The sequence below is a fragment of the Lepisosteus platostomus genome, chromosome 6 (assembly GCF_059453375.1).
Source record: "Lepisosteus platostomus isolate fLepPlt1 chromosome 6, fLepPlt1.hap1, whole genome shotgun sequence".
In the NCBI taxonomy this organism is placed as follows: Eukaryota; Metazoa; Chordata; class Actinopteri; order Semionotiformes; family Lepisosteidae; genus Lepisosteus; species Lepisosteus platostomus.
In genome coordinates, this window is record NC_142616.1 from 56,713,791 (window position 1) to 56,741,611 (window position 27,821).

At 37.2% G+C, this 27,821-nt stretch overlaps 1 protein-coding gene across 2 annotated transcripts in view; it reads left to right on the top strand.

Moving 5' to 3' along the window:
• Positions 1-11,397: 11,397 nt before the first annotated feature.
• Positions 11,398-27,821, top strand: part of fgd5b (FYVE, RhoGEF and PH domain containing 5b) — a 72,485-nt gene continuing 56,061 nt past the window's right edge. The window contains exons 1-3 of one of the 2 annotated variants that reach the window (XM_088636481.1): positions 11,398-11,813; positions 16,133-16,246; positions 17,616-20,535. In XM_088636481.1, coding sequence (XP_088492607.1) covers positions 17,690-20,535 — 2,846 coding nt within the window. In that variant the 5' untranslated portion in view covers positions 11,398-11,813; positions 16,133-16,246; positions 17,616-17,689. The remainder of the gene's footprint in view (positions 11,814-16,132; positions 16,247-17,615; positions 20,536-27,821) is intronic. The other variant, XM_088636480.1, reaches the window with a different exon arrangement.

Consider the following 27,821-nt stretch of genomic DNA (forward strand, 5'->3'; position numbering starts at 1 on the left):
TGGATACATTTCACAGTAGGTGCATGAGAAAATAACGTTCAAGAAAAGTAAAAAAAAAACAAACAAACAAACAAAGTACTTTAATCATTAAAACAGTCAAGTGTGAGAAACAATACACCAACCTATGGAGCAACTGGCCAACCAAACTCGATTTTCTCTCTGATAGGTCGAAGGAGTTGAATAGCTCATTGTCTTACAGCACAATGGGTTTTAAGAAAAGAGTGTCCCTTCTTACCTCAAGGAAACCATCCACGCACATAAAAGCTTGGTCCCCTGACAGCTATGAAAGAGAGATTACAGAATTAGTTTTTAACAAGATTGAAAGGATTGATGAGCTATCTCTAGGCTGCAGGCCAGATACCTCCCACCGGTACGCTGGATATCTACAGTCCCATCATATCCAACCACCTCATGAATTAATCATCATCATTTTATATGTATTTCTCCTGATGCACACCCACGCTCCCGTACAAACACACAGTCTGAGCTTTTGTTCACATTATTAAAAAAGAAGACGGAAAAAGCATGAAAAACACACTCAGTGTATTACTATTGTAATTGTGTATTCAGGAGAGATGAAATTAATAATAGTCATCCTTATCAAGTACTGTCGGTTCCTGCCAGGATTAATATTTCTGTCTGTGTGAGGTATTTATCTTTTGAAGAAAGTCCATCGCTCGGCTGGTGGATTATAATTCATAGGCTGGAGTGATGGAGTACAGTGATGCAAGTTTGATTATATTACTGTTTACAAACCGCCTGACAAATTGCTCGTAAAGCACTTAGGGAATGGGACAGACAGCATTCAGATTTAGGTATGAGGGTTATGGAAGAAGAAATGCTGAATGCAATATTGTTTGTGGTTAAAATGTATTTGATCCCTGAAAAGGCAATTATTTCCCCATAACCAGGAGAAAAAATATTCATGTCAAGTAGCTTTTAAAGCCTGGAGTGTACGGCAAAGATATTATTAAAGTGTGCTCTTTTTAGGTTTTACTTATTTCCTACTGGTCTCACTTACTGTATCTGGTGTAGACTGCTTTCAACAGACAGAGCCCTGCCATGTTAAAAAGGATTTTGTTAATCCATCTTCTGTGCCCAAGGAGTGCCAGAATGCCTGTTAGGCCACGTACGGTATAGGACACTGGTGTTATTGTGTCTGCTCTGTGCTGTGCCTGATATTGTGTCAAATACATGATATCATGATATTAGTACACATTTCATGCATTTGAACAGCATTTTACATCCCAGAGAATCCCAAAGCACCCTTTACATATTAACCAGATTCATTCACCACTGAAGTGCATTTCCCACCTGTATGATGACAGTTACTGTCCACCCGCTGCCACGCTACACAGCAGATCAGATAAATAACTAAGAAATGACTTTACTGTTTGAATTAAGAGCAACTTAATGGTGGCTAAATTGTGAAAAGCCAGGGTTTATATGGCCAGGACACAGGGGTTAATACCCTTTTTATGAGGAGAGCCATGGGATCTTTAATGATAAAATAAGTAAGGCCTCACTTAAATGTTTCATCTAAAGGACATCGCATTGCTCCATACAGCACAAGTCTTATCCAGAATGAACAGAGTGTCATTTATTGGTCCTTCAACACTGCTTACAAAAGCCACCTGTTTTTTTTTTCCTTTTTTCCTGAGTTTCTGAGATCTGAAAAGGGCAGGCTGTTAACATGATTACCAAGCACACTATCTCAAAAGTAGGACTGCTCATTTCAATATGCTAGGGCATATTAAGATGATTCTTTTTATTACCATCACCATCGCCGAAGATCTGTGCTTATGTAGTTTTTAAAAATTAGAGCTGATAAACCTTTAGTTCCTATAATTTAGCCTTATTTGCTGGTTTATTCAGATTTGTATTGCACAGCTTGTCAAGTGCTGGAAGGATTAGCAATTTATAGAGCCTAATGATAATAAACTATTAGTGAAAAATAAAGCATAATAAAGCAATAGACTTAATAAAGCATAGTGAAATAAATTGTGAAATTTAGTAAATACCTGGAAGCATTTAACATTAAGGCAATGCAGAGCGTCCCCCATTGACTTTTCATGCATTATTAAAAACCATCCATACTGCAAACATGTTATGTAAAATGTTATTTGTGTTTATTGTTTTTTTATAGCGTCCCATTTCTTGGCCATTAACAGATTCTTACGGAATAAAAAAGCGTGCTAGAAGAACAGTCCTGAAGGCTCCCTTATTATGGTATTTGACAGACAAACTGTAAGGAAGCCTTCAGTCAAAGCTGCCAAGAACCGGAGACTGAGAAAAAAAAAGTCCCCATAACTATTGTGAAAGGTCAGGTAGGTCTCAGAGAAGAACAAAAACAATTACCATCTGTGTTTTCCTCCTCAGCACAACCTTAGGATCAAGTAAGCTATTATATTCAGCACATGTCATAATAACAGTTAATTTTTGGATCTTTTAGTATTTGCTAATATCTACATTGGGGAATGATATACCTTGACATTCAGCTGTATTTCCTGTCACAGTGCTCCTAGAACAAATGTTTTTTTTTTCTTTGTGCGAAACATAAATATTTATTGTACTTTCAAGGCAGTGAAAACATATTTGGGCCTTTCCAGTTTATTTGCTCCACTGCAACATGAATGGGCTCCGTTTCACACAATAGATCGTGATGACAGAAATGAGTATGTTTGCACGCTCACACTAGCTGCGTTCATAAACATGCTATGTACTGTACAGTAGCTACTGTTTTTGTGTTTATATACTCAGCTGGTGGAGGTTTTGTGTTTAAGAAAAAAAACAGCAGCACTGAAAATATTATTAATCCTAATAAAATGTTCTGGACATTAACCGGGATCTTGTTCAAGTGAACACAGTGCCGTGGCAAATTCTAATGGAGTCAATGCTACTTTCACACTCCCAGGGGCTCGAATGCTCCAGCACATAGGAAACTAATAAGAAAACCAGGTACCTCGACAGATATACAGGAAAACAGAAGCTGTTCTCATTTCAGAATTCAGGCTTTTGTTTTTTGTTTTTTTGGAATGAAAAATGTACGGCTTTACCTTTTCATGTTATTTTTTGAATTAATAAGACACTGTGGTGCATTTAAGTACAGTAGCAGAGGATAGGCACTGTCTGCATTAGATTAAATCCCTCCAACAGTTAGTCACAATAATCAGGACAGTGTGATAACTGGTTTGGGGCTACTAACACATCAGACAGAATGGCGCATTTGAACAAATTTATCTCCTGTTTTAAATGCAAGGTTTGCCACATTCAATAAAAACATTAAGACTATTAATACTTCCACAAGATACATTATCCAGGCTCATAAATCATTTAACAGTTTAATTTTTGCCCGGTGGTTCACCATCTTTCTTGCTGGAAGAAATAGTAGGACAACACCAAGATAATTTATATAAACAAAGAAAATTTACATTTCTTAGCCTGAAATCCAACCCCCTCCCTCCCTGCTAAAAATCTGCAAACAGTCAGAGGAAACAGTAAATCAGGAGAGATTTATTTTTAAGGCAGTTTGATTTTGATCACAGCTACTGTACTTTGTAGGTCGGCACTTCTGAAATGCAGAGTTCTGCAAGGTCTTTGACAAGAAAGCATAGGCAGCTGGCAAATCCAGGTGGAACAGTGACCGTTTGTATCGTATGAGCTGTATGAAGATGAGGTTTGACGTAACAGCTCAGCAAATTTATTGGAATATTAAAGGATTGCCATTCAAAAGACCTGCTGTACAACTGCCCATTTCCCGGTTATTTCTCTGGAGAAGTAGGATTTGCTGAAATCTTCTTAAGCCTTTTCATAGGTCAAAGACTAACTTACCAGTGACTTTTGCTGTGACATCATGCTCACTGACACAAACATGATTGTTTTTCACCTTTTACGTTTCATGTTCCAACTTTATAAAGTCACCAAATAGAATATTTATGCACATCCTCAAGTCAAGAAATCATTTAGCTTTTTTGCTATTTTTTGTTTGCATGTCTTCTCGATCCCGAAAGATTTTGCGTTGTGGTGTGTTTTCTTTCTGCGACTAGCTTACGAATGAAGCAACCTGACAATAAAGTGAACCTACTTTTTTATTCACAGAAAAATAAAAGGCAATTATTTAATCAGTCTTTTAATTTATGTTACAATTTTTAGTAATGGTTCAGAACAGTCTATAACCCAGTATAACATAGGGTACTCCTCAGGGCGGTGACAAAAGTAGGTATTGTACCTACAGAACATTAATTAACTCTGGCACATAAATGTATTACTGTGAAGGTAGGGTGTGAAGGTTCAGAGTGCATCTCATTTAGCAAATTCATTGTGCATTTTTAAATTAGACCACACAATCCCTTCAAGATTGAATTATCCTTAGGAATTAATATTAGTGCATACGCTTCTGCAGTTGAGTTTCAAACAATGTATATTCCAGTATTCAATAAACTGTACTGTTGCAACAATCAACATGCATTTGCAAGTGCTACTGTTTTTTTTCTCCATTCAGATCCAAGGCTAAGTTTAATCCTTATTCATATAAGGATGTTTTCTCAAAGTCAACACAAAATGTCATTGTTATTTTTAAGAACTACTAAAATTCTTCAGTTTTGGAAAAATGAAACAAAAAACTGAACAGCTGAACTGCCTTGTAAAAAAACAATAACATGCCCTTTTTGTAATGGAACATGCAGAACTGTGTGTTTTATTCCAGCCACATGAGCAAACACAATAGATTTTTGAATCTCTCTAATTAGCATCAATGCCATGAACATTGTCATGGTGAAAAAAAGCCATGGCCGCCTGAAAAACAGTCTTGAAGGACTCTTGGTGGCGTATGATATTTATGTTGTGCCCTATTACTGAAGAAATTGGCTTAAAACTATAAGCCTTCTAAATATCTCAGTGTGGGAGAGAAGGGATATACAGTAATTGCTTCATATGTTAGTAGCACAGCCAAGCAGAAGGAGAATAAAGCTGCATCCGTTACATTTTAATAAAGGGTACCGTTATTGATTGGCTACAGGAGCTGTACTCCAGGGGGAATTCTCTTTTTTCCCACTTAAAAATGCTGACTTTCAGGTCTGCCTATTTATTATAGAGTGGTACCACTATCACCACAAAGTACTTTGAAGTAATATTTAGATAAAAAAACAAAGCCTGTTTCTTTTATGTTTTTTTGCCATAGGCACACTACCATATTTAACCCCGATATACCATATTGTTCCCACCCTCTATTCACAGTCCTGTTTGTCTATTCAAATGGCTAATAAATCAATAACTGTAACTCCTTTGCATATTTGTAAAAAAAAATAGGAGTTTGCATGTGTTTCCTCTCACAGTCTAAAGACATATTGGTAGGTTAATGGGCTTCTGGGAAAAGACCTGTGGACTGGTGTTCAATCTAGGGTGTATCCTGTCTGGTACCAGTTATGTGCCAGGCTCCCTATGATTCTTTATTGGATAAAGTGGTTAGAAAATGGATGGGTTGGTGTTATAAGTAAACTACCCTTTATTATGGACTTGTTAGTTAACATAGTGACTCTGGCTCCCGGCTCTTGGGTTCTGGGTTTGATTGTGGACTGTGGCTCATTTGGTGAAGTGCTTCCATCTTCCCCTAGTTTCCGCCTGGATTTTCTCCAGGTACTCCACATCCTTTCCCACAGCTTAATGACATATTGCCCAGGTTAATTGGTAGTTCTAAACTGGAACTGGTCACTATATGGGTGTGTGAGTGACAACTTGTACAGTATGTGTGATCTTTGTGATAGACTGTTGTCCCATCCAGGGATTTGTGCCTTTCTGCTCTGCTGCTGGGTTATATTCTTGCTCAGCATGAACCTCAAGGGATATATAGTACAGTTTCAGCTGCTGAGCATTGATGGATGGGCAAACTCTTATTATTATGTTATGTTATTTTACGTTATTCCCTTTATGTTTTCTAAGGCTTTAAAATGTGCGATCCTGTCTATTCTCAGAAAGAAATGAAAATCCCAGCCAATATGGATCCTCAGAAAGTTGTATTTTTACTCCGAATAACTCACAACACTTAAATGCTATCTTGTGAGGGAAAGGAAACAAAAGCACACATATTTGGTGTATCTATTGTAAAAGGAAGTCAAATTCCCAAATTATACTCCATGGCAAAAATATGAAAACCCTTCAAAAAATAACAACTCGGCAAGCAGCAATAACAGTTTTAACAATCTTGTAGAGGAGCAGTGCTTGGGATTCTGGACTCGTAACTGGAAGGTTGTGGATTAATATCCCAGGTTTGACACTACTGTTGTACCCTAGAGCAAGGTACTTCACCCAGCTGCATAAATAAGTGCAAGACTAAGTCACTTTGGGTACAGGTGTCAGTCGAAATTGGTCAGGATTGCTTTCAAGGCTAGAGGTTTGTCCGCTGCTAAAATCAACCACATTCGCCCTGCTGCTGAGAACATTAGCTCATTTTATAGGACTCCTAACAGTTTGTCCGGCGGATCTATTTTTATATCCTTAGGAAAAAATACAACTAAAATTTGTTATTTCACTCTGCGCTTTTTTTAGCTACAGTATATGCTTCCTACGCAGCGTCGATCTAATGGAGCTGACTTGGCATTCACAGGCTTATTTTTGGTATTAAGAAAGTGAGGGTTGGACGTTTGTTTCTTTGGAGTTGCGATTTGAATCTTTGTTTTGCGTGTCAGTGACCCTTTCAAGGGAACTTCCTGTGGCTGATGCGTTCCAACAACTTGTTTTCCTCATGACGTTACTGACACAATATCAGAGGTACCCAACAGACAGAATGACACCACCGCACTTTACAAAGCTAAACTGCACTAACAATAAGGAAGCTCAAGTCCTGATCTGAAAACATGTTTTCATCTGTGGCACATCTGGAGCACTATTTACCAAGAAAAAAAACACATTTTGTCTAGCACAATTCATTGTGCCATTGTGCATTTATTTTCCCCCCAAAAGGGCCTGAAAAGAAAACATATTTTTTGCCAAACACCCCAAAGGTCATGTTTAGCAGCACCAAATGTTTTGCTCTGTCATCGTGAGACTTGCTTATTGTTATGAACTCTTGTTATGATTATGTGTATTATTAAAAAAATCACTCTGCAAAATATTTTTTTTAAAACTTGACATACACTATGGTAAAAAGAAAATACTTAGCAACCAGGTTAATACATTCATTTTCTTATTTCAGCATTCAGTTTTAGGCTGTTAAAGAAAAATGTTTTAAAAATATTTTAATATTTGTTTCAAAGTGATTATTTTTTTAACTACACAGATCAGTAATCAATTCTAGAAATTCACATTCACATAGAGGTAATAAATGACTGTAATAATAAATAACTGATAATAATGAAAATGATGATAATAAAATAACCCCAGCAATCTGAAACCCACAACATCTTCTGTAAATGGGAGCTTTTCAAAGATTGGAGCACAGTCTTGCTTTATTTCGTATGTTCATATGTTCCACATTTCAGTTTTGTGACAGTTTATATGGGCTGGATGTGTTAATTTCTAATGCCGTTTTAGGCACATTGCAGAATTTGTGGCTTGGTGTAGGGAAAGACCAAAAATATTTTTAAATAATTAGAATTCAGAGGTGAGAGAAATAAATGTATAAATAAACTTAAAAATATTATCTGTCATTTGTGTATCTTTCCAGGTAAATAGTAAAACCGTTTTGTTTAAATGTGACAAAGGTGTTACTGCTTTGTAGCCACGCTGACCCGTTGTATCAAAGACACTCACTTGTAGATTCAGAGATCTTATGTGTGACCAGTAACTTCATAGCAACATTTAGGTTCCAGTAAAAAGTGACTGGTGTTATGGAAGCTGAGCTGCCTTGAAAGAGTCCCTACTGTATACAAAGCTCATCACCCGTCAGATGATGCTGTTTAATTTTTTGTTGCATGAGGCTACGCATTCCTGCTCAAACTGCCGCTCATAGTCAGAACCAGAAAATAACACAGCCTGGGTTCCACCTTGTTTTATCTAGGTTGTTAAAGATTCAAAGTTAATCAGAAAGTTCTCTTTTTTGCAAGACAGTCTAGACTTTGAATATTTAAACTCCAAAACTGTCTTTGATGTGACGTTTTTGCCTATCTCCAGGAGGATGCATAAGAAACAAGACAGTGCGTTTGGAAATTGAGTGGTTTCGCCTTACTTCCAGTGCTTCCAGGATAGGCATTGGATTGCCGTGATGCTCAACAAACATAAGCAGCTTTCTGATAATAGATTGCTGGAAGACTATAAAATGTTTCATTTATTTTCTGATTTTCTGATCACATGCAGTCTTTCACCCAGTCTTTCACCCAGCCTGATGTCGAATGGCCAAACCGTTCATTTATTTTCTAATCCCTTCATCTAAAACAGGGACATGGCAAGCAACAGGCACAAGGCATGGGACACCAGTGCATCGCAGAGCACAAAGATCCAAACATACACATGCCCAGCGGTGCCATTTATCCTAGAAGCCAGTGAAGCTACCATTCTTTGGATTGTGGGAGGAAACCTACACACACAGGAAGAACATGAAAAACACCACAAACATAGCACCCCAGGAATTAAACCCAGGGCCTCAGTGCTGAAAGGCACCAATGCTAACTACTGTGCCACTGTGCTACCCCATTGCCAAACCACTGTTCTTTAATCTCACATTTGGTGCAGTAAGACAACAAAGTATTCATTTCAAGTATGATAGCTTAAAAACTACTTGTTCTGTCAGTATTATAATAATCATTCAGGTGGGTAGCTGCGTCAGCATGCGTAGGCTGCAAAGGAACAAGTAATAGGTTTATTCCATGCTGAAAAAAAAAGAAGAAAGAGAACACAACGTTTCGGCCGTGGAGAATAATCATACCTATTTACACTTCTGTTTTTGCATTGTCCAGTCCAATCCATTTAAACTCTCCTCCATTATTTGATTTGAAGTTTCATTACAATGTCTTTAAAGCTGCAGATGTCATTTCTACAGTTACTTTCTCCTCCAATCTCTTCCAGCAGCTTTTTGGAATGTCTGCTGCCTGGAGAAATTAAAACCAAATGATCTAGTCAGGGAATGGTGGAAGGAAAAATGAGCCGTCCAGTCATGCAACGTTCCTGGCAACCTATGGATTTTTTTATAGGTCTTCTTGGATAGTTTTTCAAGTTGTGAATGTATTCTACTTTCATTTTTTTATTCATTAAAAAAAATTCAAAAGTGCCATGCAGAACTTCACCATCTAATGTGAAATGGAATGCTTGGTTTGTGTCCCTTCTCAAAAACTAAGAACTCTCCCTTGTCCTGGTTCAGTTCCAGATCTTCCTGATGTTCAATAGTTCATCCTTTAATATTCAGAGCAATACTGAATTCCCCAAAGGTGCAGGGCTTGCTCTAGTTGATTTGAATAATGAGGCTTTCCAGACATTTATGTTTTTCACAAATGTTTTGGGAAGGGTGATATAACAATAGTTTTATTTTAATGCTGTGGCAATGTGTGGTATGTTGCAGTAATGCTGAAGTAAAAATGTGGATGTCACATGTAGCACTTGGTACATTATCAACATCCAAGCATATATTTTCTATACTGTATGTGATTTGAAAGAAAGACCAGAGTGTTATCTGCTTCATTTTTCTTATGTGACAAGAACATACTTGGCCCTATGTTTATGTAAATTGTATATTCATTTACAGTTTTCTAGTAAGATGTGACACAAAATGCAAAATGTGCAAAATAAACAATATATGGAAGACCCAGGACCGTCAAAAAGTAACTTTATCTTTACCTAGAGTAATTGTACAGTATGTGTAAAGCTGTTTGAATAATTGTAAAATAACTGTAAAATACATGGCATTTGAATTTATTATCTAAGTCTGTGGGAACTGAATGTATTTTTAGGAAAATGTTGTTCCAGGTGTAGAAGTTGTTTGTCACTGTGACATTCAGAACCACAAAATGTCAACTCGCAGTTCTCGTTATGGTACATTATAGTACCCTAAGGGGTTAAACCATGCCAGGTCTGTCCATCTGTTGCTAAGGAAGTGGTGCCTGTAGTGCAGGAAACAGAGAGAACAGTTTCCTGTTATGAAGCAAGGTTTTAAAGGACTGTTTTCCTCCAATCAGACAACAGATGTATGGACAGGAAACCCAGGCTTATAATGACAAAGACTACTGGTATCCTAGAGAAACTGTTTTTAGCAAAGTATGTTGGAACTCCAAGCATTTAGGAAAGATTTCAATGAAAAATTTCTTCGACCAGCATTAAAATCCCAAACACCCATTGGCAGCATCAGTTTCATTTGTATGAAATCACTTATGGTTTATATGATAAAGTGATTTATCACACTTACATTTCATCACTGATAGTGATTACTGGTAGAAACCATGTTATTGGTTTGCTTGAATTACACTGTTGTTTCATTATAAACTACAGGATGCTGACTCAAAAGCAGATTCACCACTTTAGACAATCTTTTGAGTCCAAATGAATATTTTCTTTAAGCCTTAGAAAATATTCCTGATATTTATATACTGTATACTGTACACATTCCCTGCAGTTTATAAAATGTAAATATTACTTAATCAAAGCATCACCATTTAAATACAAAGTGTTGTAATCCGTCAAATTATCCTCTTCTTATGTTATGTGGGTTCCTTTAGTAGTGGTTACCAAAACATTAAAAATTATTTTAGATTGCATAACCCTAGTCACAAAGATAAATATATTCCAGAAGGCGGTAGTTTCTCATTTTAGATGTATTCTAAACACCATTTGTGTTACAGATTTGTAATTAACATGCAGATAACATATGTTGCAATCTAAATTTCACATCATTGCACTGAAGCTATTAAACATTTTTTCATTCCAATATTCCCTACTAACTTCTGTAAGATAAACGGAAAACAAGCCAGGAGACAAAGTCAGTTAATTATAGTCTGAAAATATGGAAGAGAATCAACTAGGATGAAATGCGTTCCAGGTGAGTTATTCAAGCCTATTAAATCCTTAATAAAAACTGTTATTATTTTATTTTATTTCATATTGTCTATTTGGCGTCGATTTTTTGCAGTAGCAATGCAGTTGGCAAAATTAAGCGGTCTAACCTCGTTATAAACTCTTATCGTCAGTTTTTAAAGCCATATGCAAATTTTGATTTTAGTTGTCAAATTAAGAATGAATTAACAAATTAAGAAAACGCCCGTCACTACGAAGTCTCAAATACGTTTTAAGAGGTTAAAAAAATGGTGTTAGAACTTTACTACCTATTACTTGATTGGAAGGCATGACAACTCCTCTCGCTGAGACTCAAGCGCCTCAAGTGCAAATTCTCATTCTGAACCGGGGAATACCGCGTTGTGTTATACATGTACAGTAAGTCACTGAGACATCTCTCGGCACTCTTCGTATTTGCAAGAGGTGTGGGTTCTGTCTCTTTAAACCAGAATTGGTTTTGCCTGAATCTGAGCAATTTACTTTGGTTTACAATCCCTGACTGAGCAAAAGAGCTTCCTCTTCAGGAAACGAAGGGAAATGCCTCCTGCAGCCAGAGCTCCGAACGCTAGCGCACTCAGCACCACTTCAGCAAATGCGATGTGCACTTGGAGAGCTGAGGACCTTAACAGTTTAGGAGAAACCAAAATGACGGAGAGATAAAAGGGTTGGAAAAGATGATATTTTCAGTGACTTTTGACCATACAACTTCTTTTACTTCTGTCGGAATTTTCTAGGATAAGTTTCTTGAGTCTTTTGGATGTAACCCTGCGCGCAAGCATCGGGAGGTGTAATGTTGTGAAGAGACTACAGCAGATGTGGATGGTGTCCCAATATGAATACAGGTAAGTACTTTTCCAAAGACGATTGGTCATTTACTTACCAAAAAGAATATCGCGAAATTAAGCTATTGCATATTTATACAATTGTAAATTGTTGACCTCAGAAAAATTAAGCTGAATAAAAATTCAGAGAACGAAATTTAATGAATGAATTTTTCTCTGAATGAGAGAAACATAATGTTTGGTTTTGGGTTTTGTGTAATTTTGAAGTTTTATCTGTAACGAATAGTTCTGAACAAATACCCGCATTTAAGTTAAATAAAATCTCTGTCTCTTCTTGGAGTATCAGAACGGGGCAGAGATAATTAGGTGATTTCATGCCGATTTACATTCCAGTAACCACACTTGGAATTTACATGAAAAGAAAAATAAGAGGACAATCAAATATACACCTTTTCTTGAAATTGTGAGTTCCTTAATCTATGGGAAGGAAAATACATCAAGCTGTTGTGTTATGAAAGTAAGGTTATTTGTTCTTTATATAACTGAGGAAAAACAAACAAAAACAAAAACTCCTGTAGTAAAAGCGTTATTATGATGATCTGCCGCTATATTTCTTGTAGAAGTACAATTTTGTGGTTCGTGCTATATAAACACTGAGTTCCTGAGGCTCTTTCATGAATTAAGTGATTCCTGTAAATGTACCACAATGAAATACTGCGCTTCCAGTAACTATTTCAGGGAGACCTGTACTAAACACCTACTGTACAGTAACTGGACAGTAGCACTAAACTAGTGTTTCTATTGTTTCTCTTCGAGTCACCCTTCTAAAAAACACTAAGTCACTAAGGAGCCCCTTTTCAAAATAGCACCAAATTAAATATTTACAAATGCATTTATCATGCACTAAAGCGCCTATTAATTGGATTACATTTAAAGCAGAACTACCGATCAACTAATCCAAAGTGCTGCTGATGCAAATACTTAAGTTCGTTGATTTTGCCGTTGGGTGGTAGTTTTACCTTTGTTTTGAGGAGGCTTAGTGCTACAGTATATGTCAGTAACTTGCATCTGTATGTACAGGTACATGTACATATTGTAACGCAACGGGGGCTCGGGCGGGCGCCCTTGCCGCATCTGGTCGGCCCCTGCACCCTCCGGGGCTCGAACCCGGGACTTCCGCGTCTCTCTGCAGCGACCTAGCCCCGTGAGCCAAAGAGAGATCTCTCCACAGCCCAGTAGCTGTGGTCCTGCTATCACAGGGAAGGGCGGTGACGTCACCCGCTCTGGTACGCCGGCTCTTACACAGCGCCCTGTCGGCCGTAAGCGTTACACTCTCCCCCGCTTAAATCGCCGTCCCCGGCGAAGGGCTATCCCATCCCACTTCTGACACCAATGTAACGCAACGGGGGCTCGGGCGGGCGCCCTTGCCGCATCTGGTCGGCCCCTGCACCCTCCGGGGCTCGAACCCGGGACTTCCGCGTCTCTCTGCAGCGACCTAGCCCCGTGAGCCAAAGAGAGATCTCTCCACAGCCCAGTAGCTGTGGTCCTGCTATCACAGGGAAGGGCGGTGACGTCACCCGCTCTGGTACGCCGGCTCTTACACAGCGCCCTGTCGGCCGTAAGCGTTACAATATTATGTATTATGTAACATATCGTATCCTCCATATGCAACGTTTGCTGTCCCACAACCTCCCAGCCCAAACCACACATCATATTATGAATGTTATGAACATTATGATGTCTTATTAATCTTTAACAATCACTTGTTTTATTATTCTTATTTCATATATACACTCTTTGATAGTCTAAACTCAACCAGTTATTCAATGTGAGCAAAAGGTTTAATAAAAGTATATCTTATGCACATTTGACTTAAATATTATTTCCAAAAATCTTGTTGAAAAGTTTTTTATGATTGCAACATCCAGCCAACCCTAATCTTCCAGTAGTAATAATTACGACTGAGAATATTAAAAATGTCCAAAAACTGTTTCCAATATTACAGGCCCATAAAATATTTAGAAACCTAAAACGTTGTGTGTTATATTGTTATTCCATAGCTACAGCATTATGAGTGAAATACACCTTTAGTGAAGGAGAAGAAAAAATAGTTAAAGATAGCATTAGAAAAGGAAGTAGAAATTTAGGTGCATTTGTTTGTATACAGTCCCGCCAAACAATGATGTGGTGATGTCCATTCAAATTACTTTTTATGATCCAGATAGCCGTCTTCTTTTACATCTAAAAGTGACAAGCATATTAGTTCTGACTATTTCCATCCTGCCTGGAGTTTAATCTTAGTGAGAATTGGAGCAGTAATTTGAATGAGAGTCAATGGAAAGGTCCCAAAAAGGTAAAAATAAAAATGTGTATGAGGTTAAGAATCTGCAAAAGATTACAAAAAGATTATTTTGTATTCATAGTGGTATGGCTGTTCCCTGCCATAAATAAAAAAGAAGCAAGTTGCATTTCAGATAAGGCTGATATACTGTACGATATTCCCTTTATTGGAATGGTGATCCTGCCTTTTGTTTGCTTAGCAATCTATTTTAGTAATAATTTTCTTAACATTTACAATAATAAAAGCAGAACGGAGAAAAAGAAATCTTAACCTCTGGAACTGGGATTTAGAAATTAACCGGCGATGAAGAGAAACATAAAAGTGTCTTGCCATCCCTCTGAATCACCACAGAACTGGTGAGAAACATCCTCTCTCACAATTCAGTCTTCCTGTAGACTGTATAGTAATTATGGCAATCTGTGCTCCTACTGTATGTCAATCTGTAGAGGTGGTAGTTATAAAGGTGTTGTTTATCACAATGTGTACCTGAGATCATATCCTGTGGACTTCATCTCCAAGGTCTAGTTGGTTTCAATGCCAGTTTTATTCTCTTCATTTGCATTCTTGCTGTTTATCTTGTATTGCCTTTCGTGTGATTTTCTGTTGTTGTTTCTGCTTTCATTGTTCTTTCTCTATGCTGACTAACCCTTCCAGCAAAAACACATTCTGAGTAGAGAATTTTAACAGAGAATCAGAGGAAGTGACAGCTGGAAGTACATTGATCTTATAATGTTTTGCTTAGCTAAGGGACAATAGCCATGGTCTTCTATGACAAAGTATCTTTAGTGGTCATGTACTATAGTAAAGACCTCCGTTTAACTTCTCATTCAAACCAATATCTCCCTACATCACAGTGTCACCATATTAGAAGATTGTTTCAAAATTCTGGTCCGGCTACAATGCAGTGACTCTGCTCTTGTTGCCATTGTCTCATTATTACCATGTTTTGTAAGTTGTTTTCTGTCTTTTGCATCTTTTCTATCTTTTAGCAGCAGTAACCTCCACCAAACGTTTCTTGTAGCTGCTGATGAGACATGAGAATTTTAGACCATTCCCCCTTACAAAACTGTTTCAGTTCATTGATATTTCTGGGATTCCTTGCGTAAACAGTTCTCGTCAGGTCATGGCATAGCATCTCAATTGGGATGAGGTCTGGACTCTGACTTGGCCATTCCAGAACACAAATTTTCTTCTGTTTAAACCGTTTTGTTGTTCATTTACTCCTGTGTTTTGGGTCATTATCCTGTTGCATCACCCAACTTCTATTAAGCTTCAGGTGACGGACCGCTACCCTGACATTCTGCAAAATTTCTGGATACAATTTTGAATTCATTGTTCCCTCTATGATAGCAGGCTGCCCAGGCCCTGAGGCAGCAAAGCAGCCCCAAACCATGATCCTCCCTCCACCATACTTCATGGGTGGGATGAGGTTTTGGTATTGGTGTGCAGTGCTTTTTTTCTTCCAAACATAGCGTTGCGCTTTTCTGCCAAAGAGTTCAACTTTTGTCTCATCCGTCCACAAAACATTGTCCCAGAAGCGGTGCGGAAGATCCAGGTGGTCTTTTGCAAACTTGAGATGTGCAGCAATGTTTTTTTTGGAGAGCAGTGGTTTCCTCCGTGGTGTCCTTCCATTAACACCATTCTTGTTCAGTGTTTTTCTCATAGTGGACACATGAAACTTTGGCAAGTTCAAGAGATTTCTGCAGATCCTTTGCCATTACCCTAGGGTTCTTTTTCACCTCCTTCAGCATTGCACACTGCACTCTTGCCGTGATCCTTGCAGGGCACCCGCTCCTAGGGAGAGTAACTACAGTACTGAATTTCTTCCATTTGTAGAGAATTGGTCTTACTGTGGATGGATGAACACCCAGGCCTTTAGAAATGCTTTTGTAGCCTTTTCCAGCTTTATGCATCTCTACAATTCTTCTTCTAAGGTCCTCTGATATTTCTTTAGATCGGGGCATGGGTCACATGAACAGCTCTTTCTTGAGAAGAGCAGACTCTGTCAGTAACCAACCTTTGTGTACCTTTTTTATAGGGCAGGTCACCTCCAACCTACACCTCCAATCTCATCTCATAGTTGAAGTTGATCTCATGTGACTTAGTTGAAGATCAGACCACATTTTTATGAGTAATTAATGCAGAAATCCAGGTAATTCCAAAGGGTTCACAAACTTTTTCTTGCAACTATATATGTTAAAATAATAACTCAGAAAACTCACAACCCCAGCTATTAGCTACTATTGACAGTTATGGGGATATTTGTTATATGAGCTGTCAGCTTTTTGGCTGTCTAAATCAAGATTCTGTCATCTAGAAAAATATTACAGTAGCTATTACTTACAAGTGAGGTCTTTTTCCACAAAGTCAAAGTAAGTTTTCTATAAAAAAATGCAAGGTATGTTTTTCACAACTATTGTTTGCTGAGTTTATATTTTTAATATTCAGTTTCTGCTGTTTAGGGAATTCAGGTTTACATTGTCTTAAAGTTAGAAATATCCATAGTTACAACACACACTCTTTAAATGTTCTTGCAGTAGTTTCACAATTCAAACTACTGTCCAGAGGCTAAGTAATACTGATACATTAGGTTGAATTATGTATTTTTTACCATATATTTTTGTCTCTTAATTTAAGTGGTATAGGAATGATCCTTTTACTGCAGACTTCAGGATAATTATGCAACTGATTTCTATATAGAAAATGTTAAAATGATATCAACGTAATATCAAAATGCACTTTAGGAAATCTTTCATACTAAACCTTCATGTTTTAATGATTATAAAAGACTGAGTATGTGTTAAGTGTTACAATGATGAATGTTATTTACTAAATATATAAAGATGTTTCTACAGTGCTTTACAATAAAGCTGAAATTTAACATTTATTATACTGCAATTAGACGTTAGAAGAAGTAGTGGTATAGAAATTAGAGATAAATTCAGAGCAGGGTAGAGAAATCTATAGAGGTAATTTGTATAAAGGGTTGTCTACTTTTAGGCCTCAGTAGGCCACAGGCCATGTTTGTTTGACAAAAACATTCAGAATTGTTTACTATGCGTCAGTCATACATGGGAGAGGTCCTGGACTAATGTCTGGGGTTGCGTAGGTCAGGACCGAGGCGTGTTTACAGAGCTGTGCAGGAATCTGGTGTCTGCTGGCATCATGCCTGGCTGTAGCCAGTACTATTACAGTTTGCATTATACAATTATTTTAAGAATGATTTGACAGAACACAGCCTTATTGAGTATTAATTACCTATTTTTATTAAAGTAGTTTTACATCAACTAACCTTTAGATGCTCTTTTTATGCAGTAATTATTAAATAAACTTCAGTTCATTATTTAAAATATTTATGAGTTCAGTAAAAAAAAAAGAGTTTTTCTGTCCTTCAATGTGCCCTTATTTGCTCTCTTACAATGATGTAGTTTTTAAAAGATTGGAAAATGAAAATTGATAATGGAAGTGTCATTATGATCAGCAGACATTTAGGGAGCTAATGTTTTTTCCTCTCTTTTCAGATTATAAGAAGCCACCCCTAGCACCAAAACCAAAGATTCTTAGTCACCTGACTTCTAAGTTGCCTTCATCACTGATGTCAAAACCTTGCTCCTCAGCCCGGGGTCCCAAGCCTCCTATTGCTCCCAAACCAAAGCTTCTGCAGGACTCGGATGAAAAGTGTTGCTTGTATATGAACAATAGCCTCAACAGGTGCTCCAATGGCACGTTACTGTGCTCTGAAGAGGACTTCAATCAAGAGAATGAGTCCGACAGTTTCCAGATAACAGGTGATGGCTATATTCTGTTGTCTGACAATGAGCAGCTTACAGATGAAGGAGAGGAATGTGAAAATGAGGAGGGACACCTGCTGGAGCTGTGTTCTGATGCTGTGGCCCTTGGTTCTAGTGACAACGGAGAGGAACTTGAAGAGGATGAAGAGGGGGGTGAGGGAAATTTAATGGACCCTGTTGACACTGAAGGCACTGATAGAATGGAAAGTGCTGAAATTAGTAACGCTGAATATGGGGACATAACTGAACCAGCATGCTGTGGTTCACATGAAGCGCTTGAGGCTGATGATGAACTTTCAGAAATTGCTGAAGCTTGTGATAATGAGGAAGTGAACAAATCCTCTGAACATAAACCTCATCAGGCAAATGAAGATTATGAATTAGTAGACACCCAGCAGGGTGCTGAGGTTGATGAAGAATTAAGTCAAGATGCAGGAAATGATGCCAAGAGAGAGGCTGTTGAGGAATGCCTCAGTGATAATACCCCAGCTATCGACACTCGGTGTGGAATTGCTGAAGAGGATGATGCACCTGCTGCAGTTTCACAAGAGTCTATGACTTTTTATGAAGAAACACAAGATCCCAAAGAAGAAGAGGATGATTTAATGAACAACAATTGTGAGGATCTTTTAGAAAGTGAAGAACGTCAGGACAATCAGTGTGCTGTGTCTTTTGAAACTTCATTTTCAGAGAAGCAGGAGAATGAGATCTCTGTAGATTTTGCTTCAGTTGGTGAACAAGAAATTCTTGCAGACCAAATAAATGATTCCAGTGTCTCAGAAGCAGCTGAGGATAGTATCATAGGCAATGAGCCCATTGCAGATGTGGAAAATAATTTGGAAACTGAGGCAAAACCTGAGGAGGAATATTATGTTAACGAAACCTTTAAAGTCTTGAGCTCTGAAGAACAGGGACCTATGAACACCACCGATAATGTTTCATTAGAGGCTATAGCTGATGTTGAGGAAATCCAGGCTAACATGGTAGGGGACACAACTGAAGAAACCATTGACTCTTTACAGTTTAGTTCTGAGATCCAATCTCCTATGACAGAATTAATGCCTGAAATTGAAGTCAGTGAGCCTGTTGAAGATGCTAGTGAATTAGATGGATCTGTCTCTCAGGAAACAGAGGATTTAGAAGCAGTTGAATGTATTCCCCCTGAGGACCTTATTGAAGTACCTGAAGCAGACAACCTCATGGAACCTGACCAAGACAAAACAGAAGTAGATGCTGACTGTACCGAAAGAGAGGGTGAAGGTCTTAGTAGTCAGAGCACTAACCAAGCTCAGAATGAACCATGCGCTATGACAGTTCCAGGAGACATAGATGTGATAAGGATAGATGAACTGATCAATAGGCAGGTATTAACAGACACTTCAGATATTTTTGGGGATGACATAGACTTTGAAGGCCTTATTGTGCCTTACTTGGAGGAAACAGACACGGACAGAGCAGAAGATACCATCAGTGATGAGCACGTCTATGAAGAGGCTGGACTTGACACTGAAGGAGAAAACCTGAACTTTATTTCTCTGGACAGAAAGAGTATTGTAACGAGAACTAGGTCTCTTTCTGGGAAAGTGCCTGGTTATGTGCCTGAGACTGTGCCTGAGGAAACTGGCCCTGAATCCGATATGCTCCAATCCAATGAATATTGCACAGTGGCCTTAGATAAAAGTGGTAACCCACTCAGTGATCATGAACAGCTAGAGATAAACCGAATGATTCCTTCCAAGCCAAGGCGTTTTATTTTATATCCTCGGTCATACTCTGTTGAAGGTCGGGATATGCCAATGTCTGTTTTTAGAGAGAATGATAGTTCGACAGGGGAGGATGGCAGAATGAAGAGAAAGGATGACAACCTTTCCTTGCCCTGCTTTATTGGATCATCTGGTAGCTTCTCTCAGAGAAGTCACCTTCCATCCAGTGGTATGTCCACTCCAACCTCAGTTGTCGACATCCCTCCTCCCTTTGAATTAGCATACATCACCAAGAAACCAATCACTAAAAGCTCCCCGTCGCTTTTAATTGAGAGTGACTCTGCAGACAAACAAAAAAAGAAAAAATCTTCATTCAAACGTTTCCTAACTCTAAAGTTTAAGAAGAAAACGGAAAACAAGGTGCATGTAGATGTAAACGTCTCTTCTTCTAGGTCTTCTTCTGAGTCAAGCCACCATGGGCCCTTAAGAGTCCTAGAACTTGACAGAAGGAGCCTTGGCAGTTCACCACAGCTAAAATCTCGGTCGGGGAAGCCATGGGCATTAGACTCGCCATCTACCTTTCTCTTCTACAAGGAGAGCAAGAGGAAAGGAACCCCAAAGACATTCAGCAGGAGTGTATCGAGAGTGGAATCGTTTGAGGACCGATCAAGGCCTCCATTTATGCCCCTTCCCTTGACCAAGCCCAGATCCATATCTTTCCCTAACGCAGATACGTCAGATTATGAGAACATTCCTGCCATGAACTCCGATTATGAAAATATCCAGATCCCTCCGAGGAGACCCACCCGAACAGGAACGTTTACGGAGTTTTTCGAGGATCCTAGCAGGGCGCTTTCTTCTGCCAATGAGAACGATGGCTATGTGGACATGAGCAGCTTTACCGGGTTTGAAAGCAAACCTCAAACACCCGACCAGGAATCTGAAAGGTACTGTAAACTGTTATGTAAGACCTGTTAACTTTGCTTCTGCAGTGGAGATGGAAAAAGTTTTACATTTGCTTTCGGTCTTGACTTGAAGCCACCTTGTTGAATTGCTGTCTCCCAGAGGAAGTGCTTTTAATATAATCAGAGAAAAACAAAGGTAACTTATGGTGAAAGCAAAGTGTCACAATGAACATTGTAAGAAACATAATTATCCCCTTTTCTTTATGTCAAGTTCACTTTTATGTAAAAAATATTTTTTGACATCAGACTACCATTTGGCGCTAACTGCTTTCTTAGTGTTCTTCAAAAAAAACGTTTTTCCTTTATGATTATCTAACCTTTACAATTTAATTTAAACAATTAATGTCTCAGCTCTTAGATCCCAGTTTCTCCTGCTTTCTAACCATATAAATCCTTCCTATGTGCTGTTATGTGCCTATTCCTTATTAGACAGCCCTTTTCTTTTCCTTTCCCACTTGAATCTTATGTGATTTATTAAAGGCAAAGCAGATCTTGAGGGTATGTTGACAATCTTCTTAAAAGATCTTGAGATTTAGCTCTAGGAACTTGTGAACTTTAGTAAGAATTTGCAAAAACTGAAAATAAAAGCAACCTGGATAGCTGAATGCAATACAAGTGTGATTTTGACAATAAATGTTTTTAAATGTTTATTTCAAATAAACTATTTGAAAATAGTTTTTGATACAATGGAAAAATTATTTATTTTACATACCAGCATAATAAATGTTATATTAGCTTGTAAATGACAACCTATTCTTTTTAAAATTAGGTAATACTATGCATCTTTGTTGAAGGACTGTAACTAATCTTCTACAAAAACATATAAAATCTTCACCCTATATATCTGTAATGCAAATATGTAGTCACTGCTTTAATACTGTGCTTCATAACTAAAGACCTGCCAATTAGAAAGACTGTCCAATTGTTCTCCCTGACATGACCTATATTGTATCTTCATGCTAAAGTCAATGGCCCCACATGATTGAGTGAAACAAGACTTCTGGAAGGAAACACGTCCAGGTAGAATGAGCATAAAATCCTAATTTTAAGGATGCAAAATATCATATAACACTGAGCCAGAAGAAACAGATATCCAAATAACGAACCTATGCTTACCTTCTGTACTTTTACTAAATTGTGCATTTAGTAGAATAATTTAAATACCTGCAAAGTTATGTACAGTATAGTATAATACATTGCTTAATTGTAGCAGCTCGTTTTCTTACACATGTACTTTGTATTAGGATGTTGTCTTCACTTTCTTTTAAAGACAATGAACTGAGCTAAAATAAGAAAAGAAGGAAAAATATGGATGCTCTTCATTTGCTATAAGGCATGTCTTATGTTTAAAAGCAAAATGCATTCTGAAATAGGTCTGTTTCATTGTGGCTTTCATTGGTGGTGAAGTTTGCAATTTGATTCTTACGTTGTTCTCTGTGACTTTTAAATGGCAGGTGGTGAAAAGCACTTTCTCTGAAGAGGGAGACACTTATATGAGGGATATCCTATCAAATATGGGAAAACCTGGGGGTAAACAGCTAGGAGACATTTTCTTCACTTTGCTACTGGTGTACTTTCCAATGAATTGTCTTCTAGTCTCTGATGTTTATTGAATGTCTCACTAAACAAGAATTTCAATAATCACAAATATTGCAGTTAATTTTCTGAAAGAACAGTTTACATAAAATTAAATTTTCCAAAGTTATTATATAAAAATAAACTGCACTGCCTAAAACTTTACGTACTTGAATTGTCAGAATAGGCCCTAGTGCACAAATGGCCTTGACTCTTATGGGTCTTATGTCTTTCAACAGTATAAATGAATATTTTGTGGTTTTCAATAAAATCTAAGAATTCACAAATAACAAACAATGTTTTCTAAATAGTGGTTAAAGTGCTAGCAGTTAAAAGGTAAACATCCGATAATGTAAAGTGTTTTTTATGCATGAAACCATATCCTACATATTCTGTGTTATTCAAGAAGACATATTTTTAATTTCCATGAAGCTTGAACCCATCTTCAGTATTTTAGTACCCAAAAGCTGTGCATTAGTCACACAGAAAATAACAAGTACTTCTGTACGGGATAACCAATGAGCTTCAAGGTAAATGTTGAAATATTTATGTTATGTTAATAATTAATAAATTTAGCATTTTCAGATATGACAATTTCTTTGATTCAACGTGTTGCATTGACAACACTGTGTGCTGAAATCTGTGGTGTGGTCACTGAATGGTATAGCACAGGAAGATTTGAAATGAACTTTCACACGCACCCCAGGAGGATATACTAACTGCTTGTTTTGGGTGGGTTTGAGAAGCTTGTGCAGGTTCTGTACCTAGATTTGACTGCTTCTTTGTATTAGATTAAATTAATTGTATCAGATTTCAGATTAGATCTGTAGTAGATTAGTCATTATGTTTTCCATTGATGTCTCAAGAGTTGATAAGCATCTGAAGTTTTTTATATAACTCCGACCTTTCTCCCTTCTCTTCCATTTCTATAAGGTGATTTGGTGTGGAGTTAACTAAAAGAGAATTGTTTTTCATTGTGCTTTACTTGTAAAAAAAAAACTAAAATAAATATACAATTTTAAATAAACATTTTATAATAATGTATCAGAAGGAAGGACACTATACTGTACTTTCTGCTGACACTCTCTCATGTTGTCAGTCATTAGCTGATGTCTGTGCTCTACAAAAACCCAGTGAGCTGTTTTCCCATAAGAATCAATGTATTGTACAGTATCTATGTTCTATGTTCGTCTGTGAGAATTCAAGTACCCCTTTGTCTCTTGGGTGTTTTCTGTTACATGCACATAAATAGGCAGTTTTTGACAGATATGCATGAGCTTTGTGAATATTCTTTCCTGTGGTGTAGCACTATAACTGCTTTGGTACAATCTAGCAGATGTTGAATGACCTAGGTTAAAACTGATAGAAAATATCTAAACATTTGCAATTGTGCTGTAAAAGATAACCAGCAAGCAGGTTCCCTGGGTGTAGTGTTCTGTGGAGAAGATGAAGTAGTCTGGTGTAAGAACTCAGCTTTGTCATTCACAGGGGTGTGTCCACACATTTCCTCCTGTTGCTGGGTTTCAAGGATTTGATTGTCTGTTGTAATAAAATAGGAAAAATAAAACTTGCAGTGTAAACAGTAAGGCACTAATTTTCCATTATTCTTTCTACCCAGAAATTGTCCAAACAACAAATTTTCATAAAGCTTTAGTATCTGAATGTCTTCAAAATGTTTTTTTTCTTGTTCTTCTTAAACTCATCTTGATGTCTCTAAATCACTAATTATTGTAGAAAACTGCCTCTAAAGTGTTGCATGCGAAAAATCGTTTCAAAATTGAAACAATATTTCAATAAATTTTGGTTTGCTTAATATTCATTAGTTTTACTCATCTAACATTAAGTGCAACTTCACTATATTGTATTCAAAATCAGAAGTACTCAGTTTGGAAAAAATTGTTCCATAGTTCATTTTAACATATAAATGATATGTATATATTGAAGTTTGTATTTTCCCTTTTTGCAAAACCTTTAAAAAATCAGATTGATGTTGCGTTATTATATGTTAATCTCTCCCAATTATATATAATCATTTTCCCACTAATGCAAAAAAGCCTCCTTGCATCAGTCTTAAAATAAACATTAACGCCTCCTCGCATTTGAATTTTTCTTTTTTTTTTTTTTGGGTGGAGTTGAAGGGGCGGGGTGCTGTTGAGTGCACAGAGAAAAGTTTGGGAGCACATTTGTGTCTCCACACTTATATATGTGCTCCAAAAACTGTTTCCCAATCGCACACACGAAATTGTAAATTCTACACTTAAGATTCCCTTTTTTTTAAGGGAACCAAAGGGGATGAACAGTAGTTATTTAGCCTTGGAAGTTATGACAATATAACATGTGAAGAGACTCTCCACCATGAAACAAATTGCCCACAAGTAGCTGATTTTAAGTTACTGCCTGTCATAATTAAGGCTCATCTTGATCAGAGCCGTGCGGTCGCAGTCTCATAGTTTGGGCATTATAAATAGCTTCTAAATATATTTTTAGTGCAGTGTTCATGAGAACGTACTTGAACTGCAGTTTGATGTTTACATACTGTATGAAAAACCACCCATTTCCATTTCTATCCTTATCTGAAGGATAGAATTCTGACCCTAACCCACTTGTCGAGAATTCCTCTAGGTTAGGTCAGGTTTGAATTTCTTTGAAGCATATTTTAATATAGCTTCTGTGTATGCAAGTGCATTAAAAACAGAGAGAGGGTTAAGGAAGGATCTGCAAGCTTGTGTGTTAGTTACAGAATAATTTGGTCAAAGGAGAGTTTTGTTTTGATAAACTTAAAAATTAAAGTTTTTCTGCAGACCTAAGAGGTTCAGTGCAAATTTATGGGATTTCTGCTGCTGGCCATTTATAATGAAGGCTCTGTGCCTTTTGCGTCTTATGCGCGTCTTTGTTCCAAGGGTTTACAGTGTCTATTGACTACAGCCGCCATGACTTCATGTGGTCTATTAATAGAACTCTTTCAGCTTCCTTACTACTGTGCTGTCCCAGACAGTACTTCAGGTCACATCTATCCATTTCACAATTTTTTTTGCAGTTGGAAATAATGTGTTTGAGAAAGGTGTAACACGCTTTAAACATGCACTTTACCACCGTAATACAGTCTACCTCAATTAATGGAATAAGAGTAGAACCTTTTCAAAATTAGAAGGGTTCATGCTGGTCTCTTAACATCACTTCAATTCAGATTGACGTTCCGGTCAACTAATTACTCCCATGAGTGGAACACAGTTTTAAAATTTAAGATCACAAATAATGCAGTCTTCAAAGACAGGTGTGTTGTTGGAGGAGTGGTATGTCCACAGGTTTTCTAGGTGTCTATAAAGCATTAGTGCCTCAAGAGTTGGGAGAAGCTATTAACTTTAAGAGCTAGGTTAGAATGAAATTCTGCAGACACACTGGCCTTTCAGGACAAAGACTGGACAGCTCTGTTTGATTCATTATCTGAGCAGGATTTTACACAGTTACCAGGTTGCTAACTAGGTAAACTGGGTGCTACTAAAATAAAAGAGATAAAAGATGCACTTGTATTTGCTGTAATTTCGATATAATTATATTTTCTAATTGATTATTGTTACTTTTTATATATCTAAATATTATACGGATGTGATATGAAATACTGAGAAGTAGGTTACAGAATTCTTGCTAGGGAGGAAATCATGTATTTTCTGAAATCTCCCAAAAGGTCAAGATGTAGGTTATGTTGCTAATACAGAAAGTCTGTCACCTTTAAAATATAATTCCAACAAAAGATGCCAGTGACGAAAAACCATGTAACAGTTATTCAGAAATCCTTTCTAAATCCTCCAGAAAGAATGTGTTGTGAAAGAGAAAAGAATATATACATTACTAAACCACCATATGGTTAACGTGCCCTTTCATTATAAAAGGTATGAATAAGATGAAATCATGTAGACAATTTTCACTATTTAACTCACTGATGTGTTAAAGGTACAGTACTTCTGATTAAGCTTTGCCTAATGATAGCCTGCCTCTTGGTGATAGCTCTGATCAATGACTCCTTTCCTGCACAGGGCCCTTGTGCTTCAAGAGCCTTCTTAAATGCATGAGCTATTTTCTGCTCACCAGACACTATAACACCTGGAGGTTACAAACTGTAGGTTAATATATTGGTGGTAAAATCTCTCTTCATGCAGAAGAGGAATTCAGTTCCCTTTGTGTAATGTAATTTGTGAAAAAATAAAAAAATCACTGTACACATAAAATCAAAATATTAAGTTGCTGTAGTGGGAAGATTTTCATTTAAACTACATGATTGTAACATACAGATCATTAGAACAATTATTAATATGACATAATGAGCTAAAATATCATTTTGATTTTTTATCCATACATATAATTGCTGTATCATTTAAGCATTTTTTTAGATCTGTTTCTTAATAAGAATATGTATATATACACTGATTATAGGATTAGATTCTTGGATGTGTCAACAAGAACAAAAGATATTAATGATGAGGACCACTTGACAATGAGTCAGTGGGATTTGTGATGGATTAGCTAAACCTCACTTCATATTGGAGGCTCTTGTTTAGTTTACACCTTATACCTCAGTTTGCTCTTACTCTTAGTTTACCATAGATTCCTAAATGAAAAGCTTCATTTTTAATTCTTGACTCATTAAAGCTGGAGAAAAAGATTAATTGTACTACACTGGTTACCTACATAAATAACTTTTTTATAGTTTTTTATAGGAAGGGTACAAACAAGGTGTGTGACTTAAAAGGCACAGATAGAAGATATGTCTTTGATGGTTTCTTTGAACAATTTGATCCGTGCTTTGCATAGCCATTTTGACCTCATTCTTTAATTAATGGCACCAATTATTTGACTGCAAGAATGCACTTTATTAGCTATTTAAGCAGCAATACGGGTAAAACAAAAGAGTGCTTTTCAAGCTGAAGCACTCAACCATTTAGTCTAATTGCTTCATTAGGAGATAATTAATTGGCAGGAGTGAGGAGCTGTGTCAGCTGCAAAAGAACATGTAGAGGATACTTCCATGCTGAAAAGCAAAAAAGAAACAACTTGTGTTATTTTATGTATGCTTTTCAGTGTGGAATTAACCTGTAGCTAATTGATAACTCAGAACCAGGCTGCAATATATTAGACTTCTGGACTTTATCTTCCAAACTTCCTAAAGATGTACTAAGTTTTCAACCTAGTGGCTTAAGGAGCAGGAGTGACATAAAGAAGGGAACACATTTATTGCAAAATGTACAGATGTAACCATCAAGTGCAAATTTGCTGGGTGATTTTTTAGCGTTTTAATTCTGGAGTAGCATATGACACTGTTTTCAATGAAGTAAATGTTGATGTTTTGTGGTCAGAACATGGAAAGACCGATGAGTTTTGAAGATTACAAAATTTAACTTAATTCAGGACAGCAAGCACAAAGCTTTAAAAGTCGTCTTCTTACAGTGTATTCAAATATTACATCGGAAACTTTGAAAACTATGTTTTAAAACCCTGGGTGAACTGTGGCTTCTTAAAATAATAAGCAGGAAAGGCCACACACAAGGGGCCATTTGTTTCTAAGCCATCTTGGGTAGAATTCACATACCACTGGTACATCAAAAGCACATAGAAGTCATGAACTATTTCTGAATGTTCATAAATGCAGCCCACTGACAACCATAGAGGAATGTGGCACCCATTAGTGATATACAGTA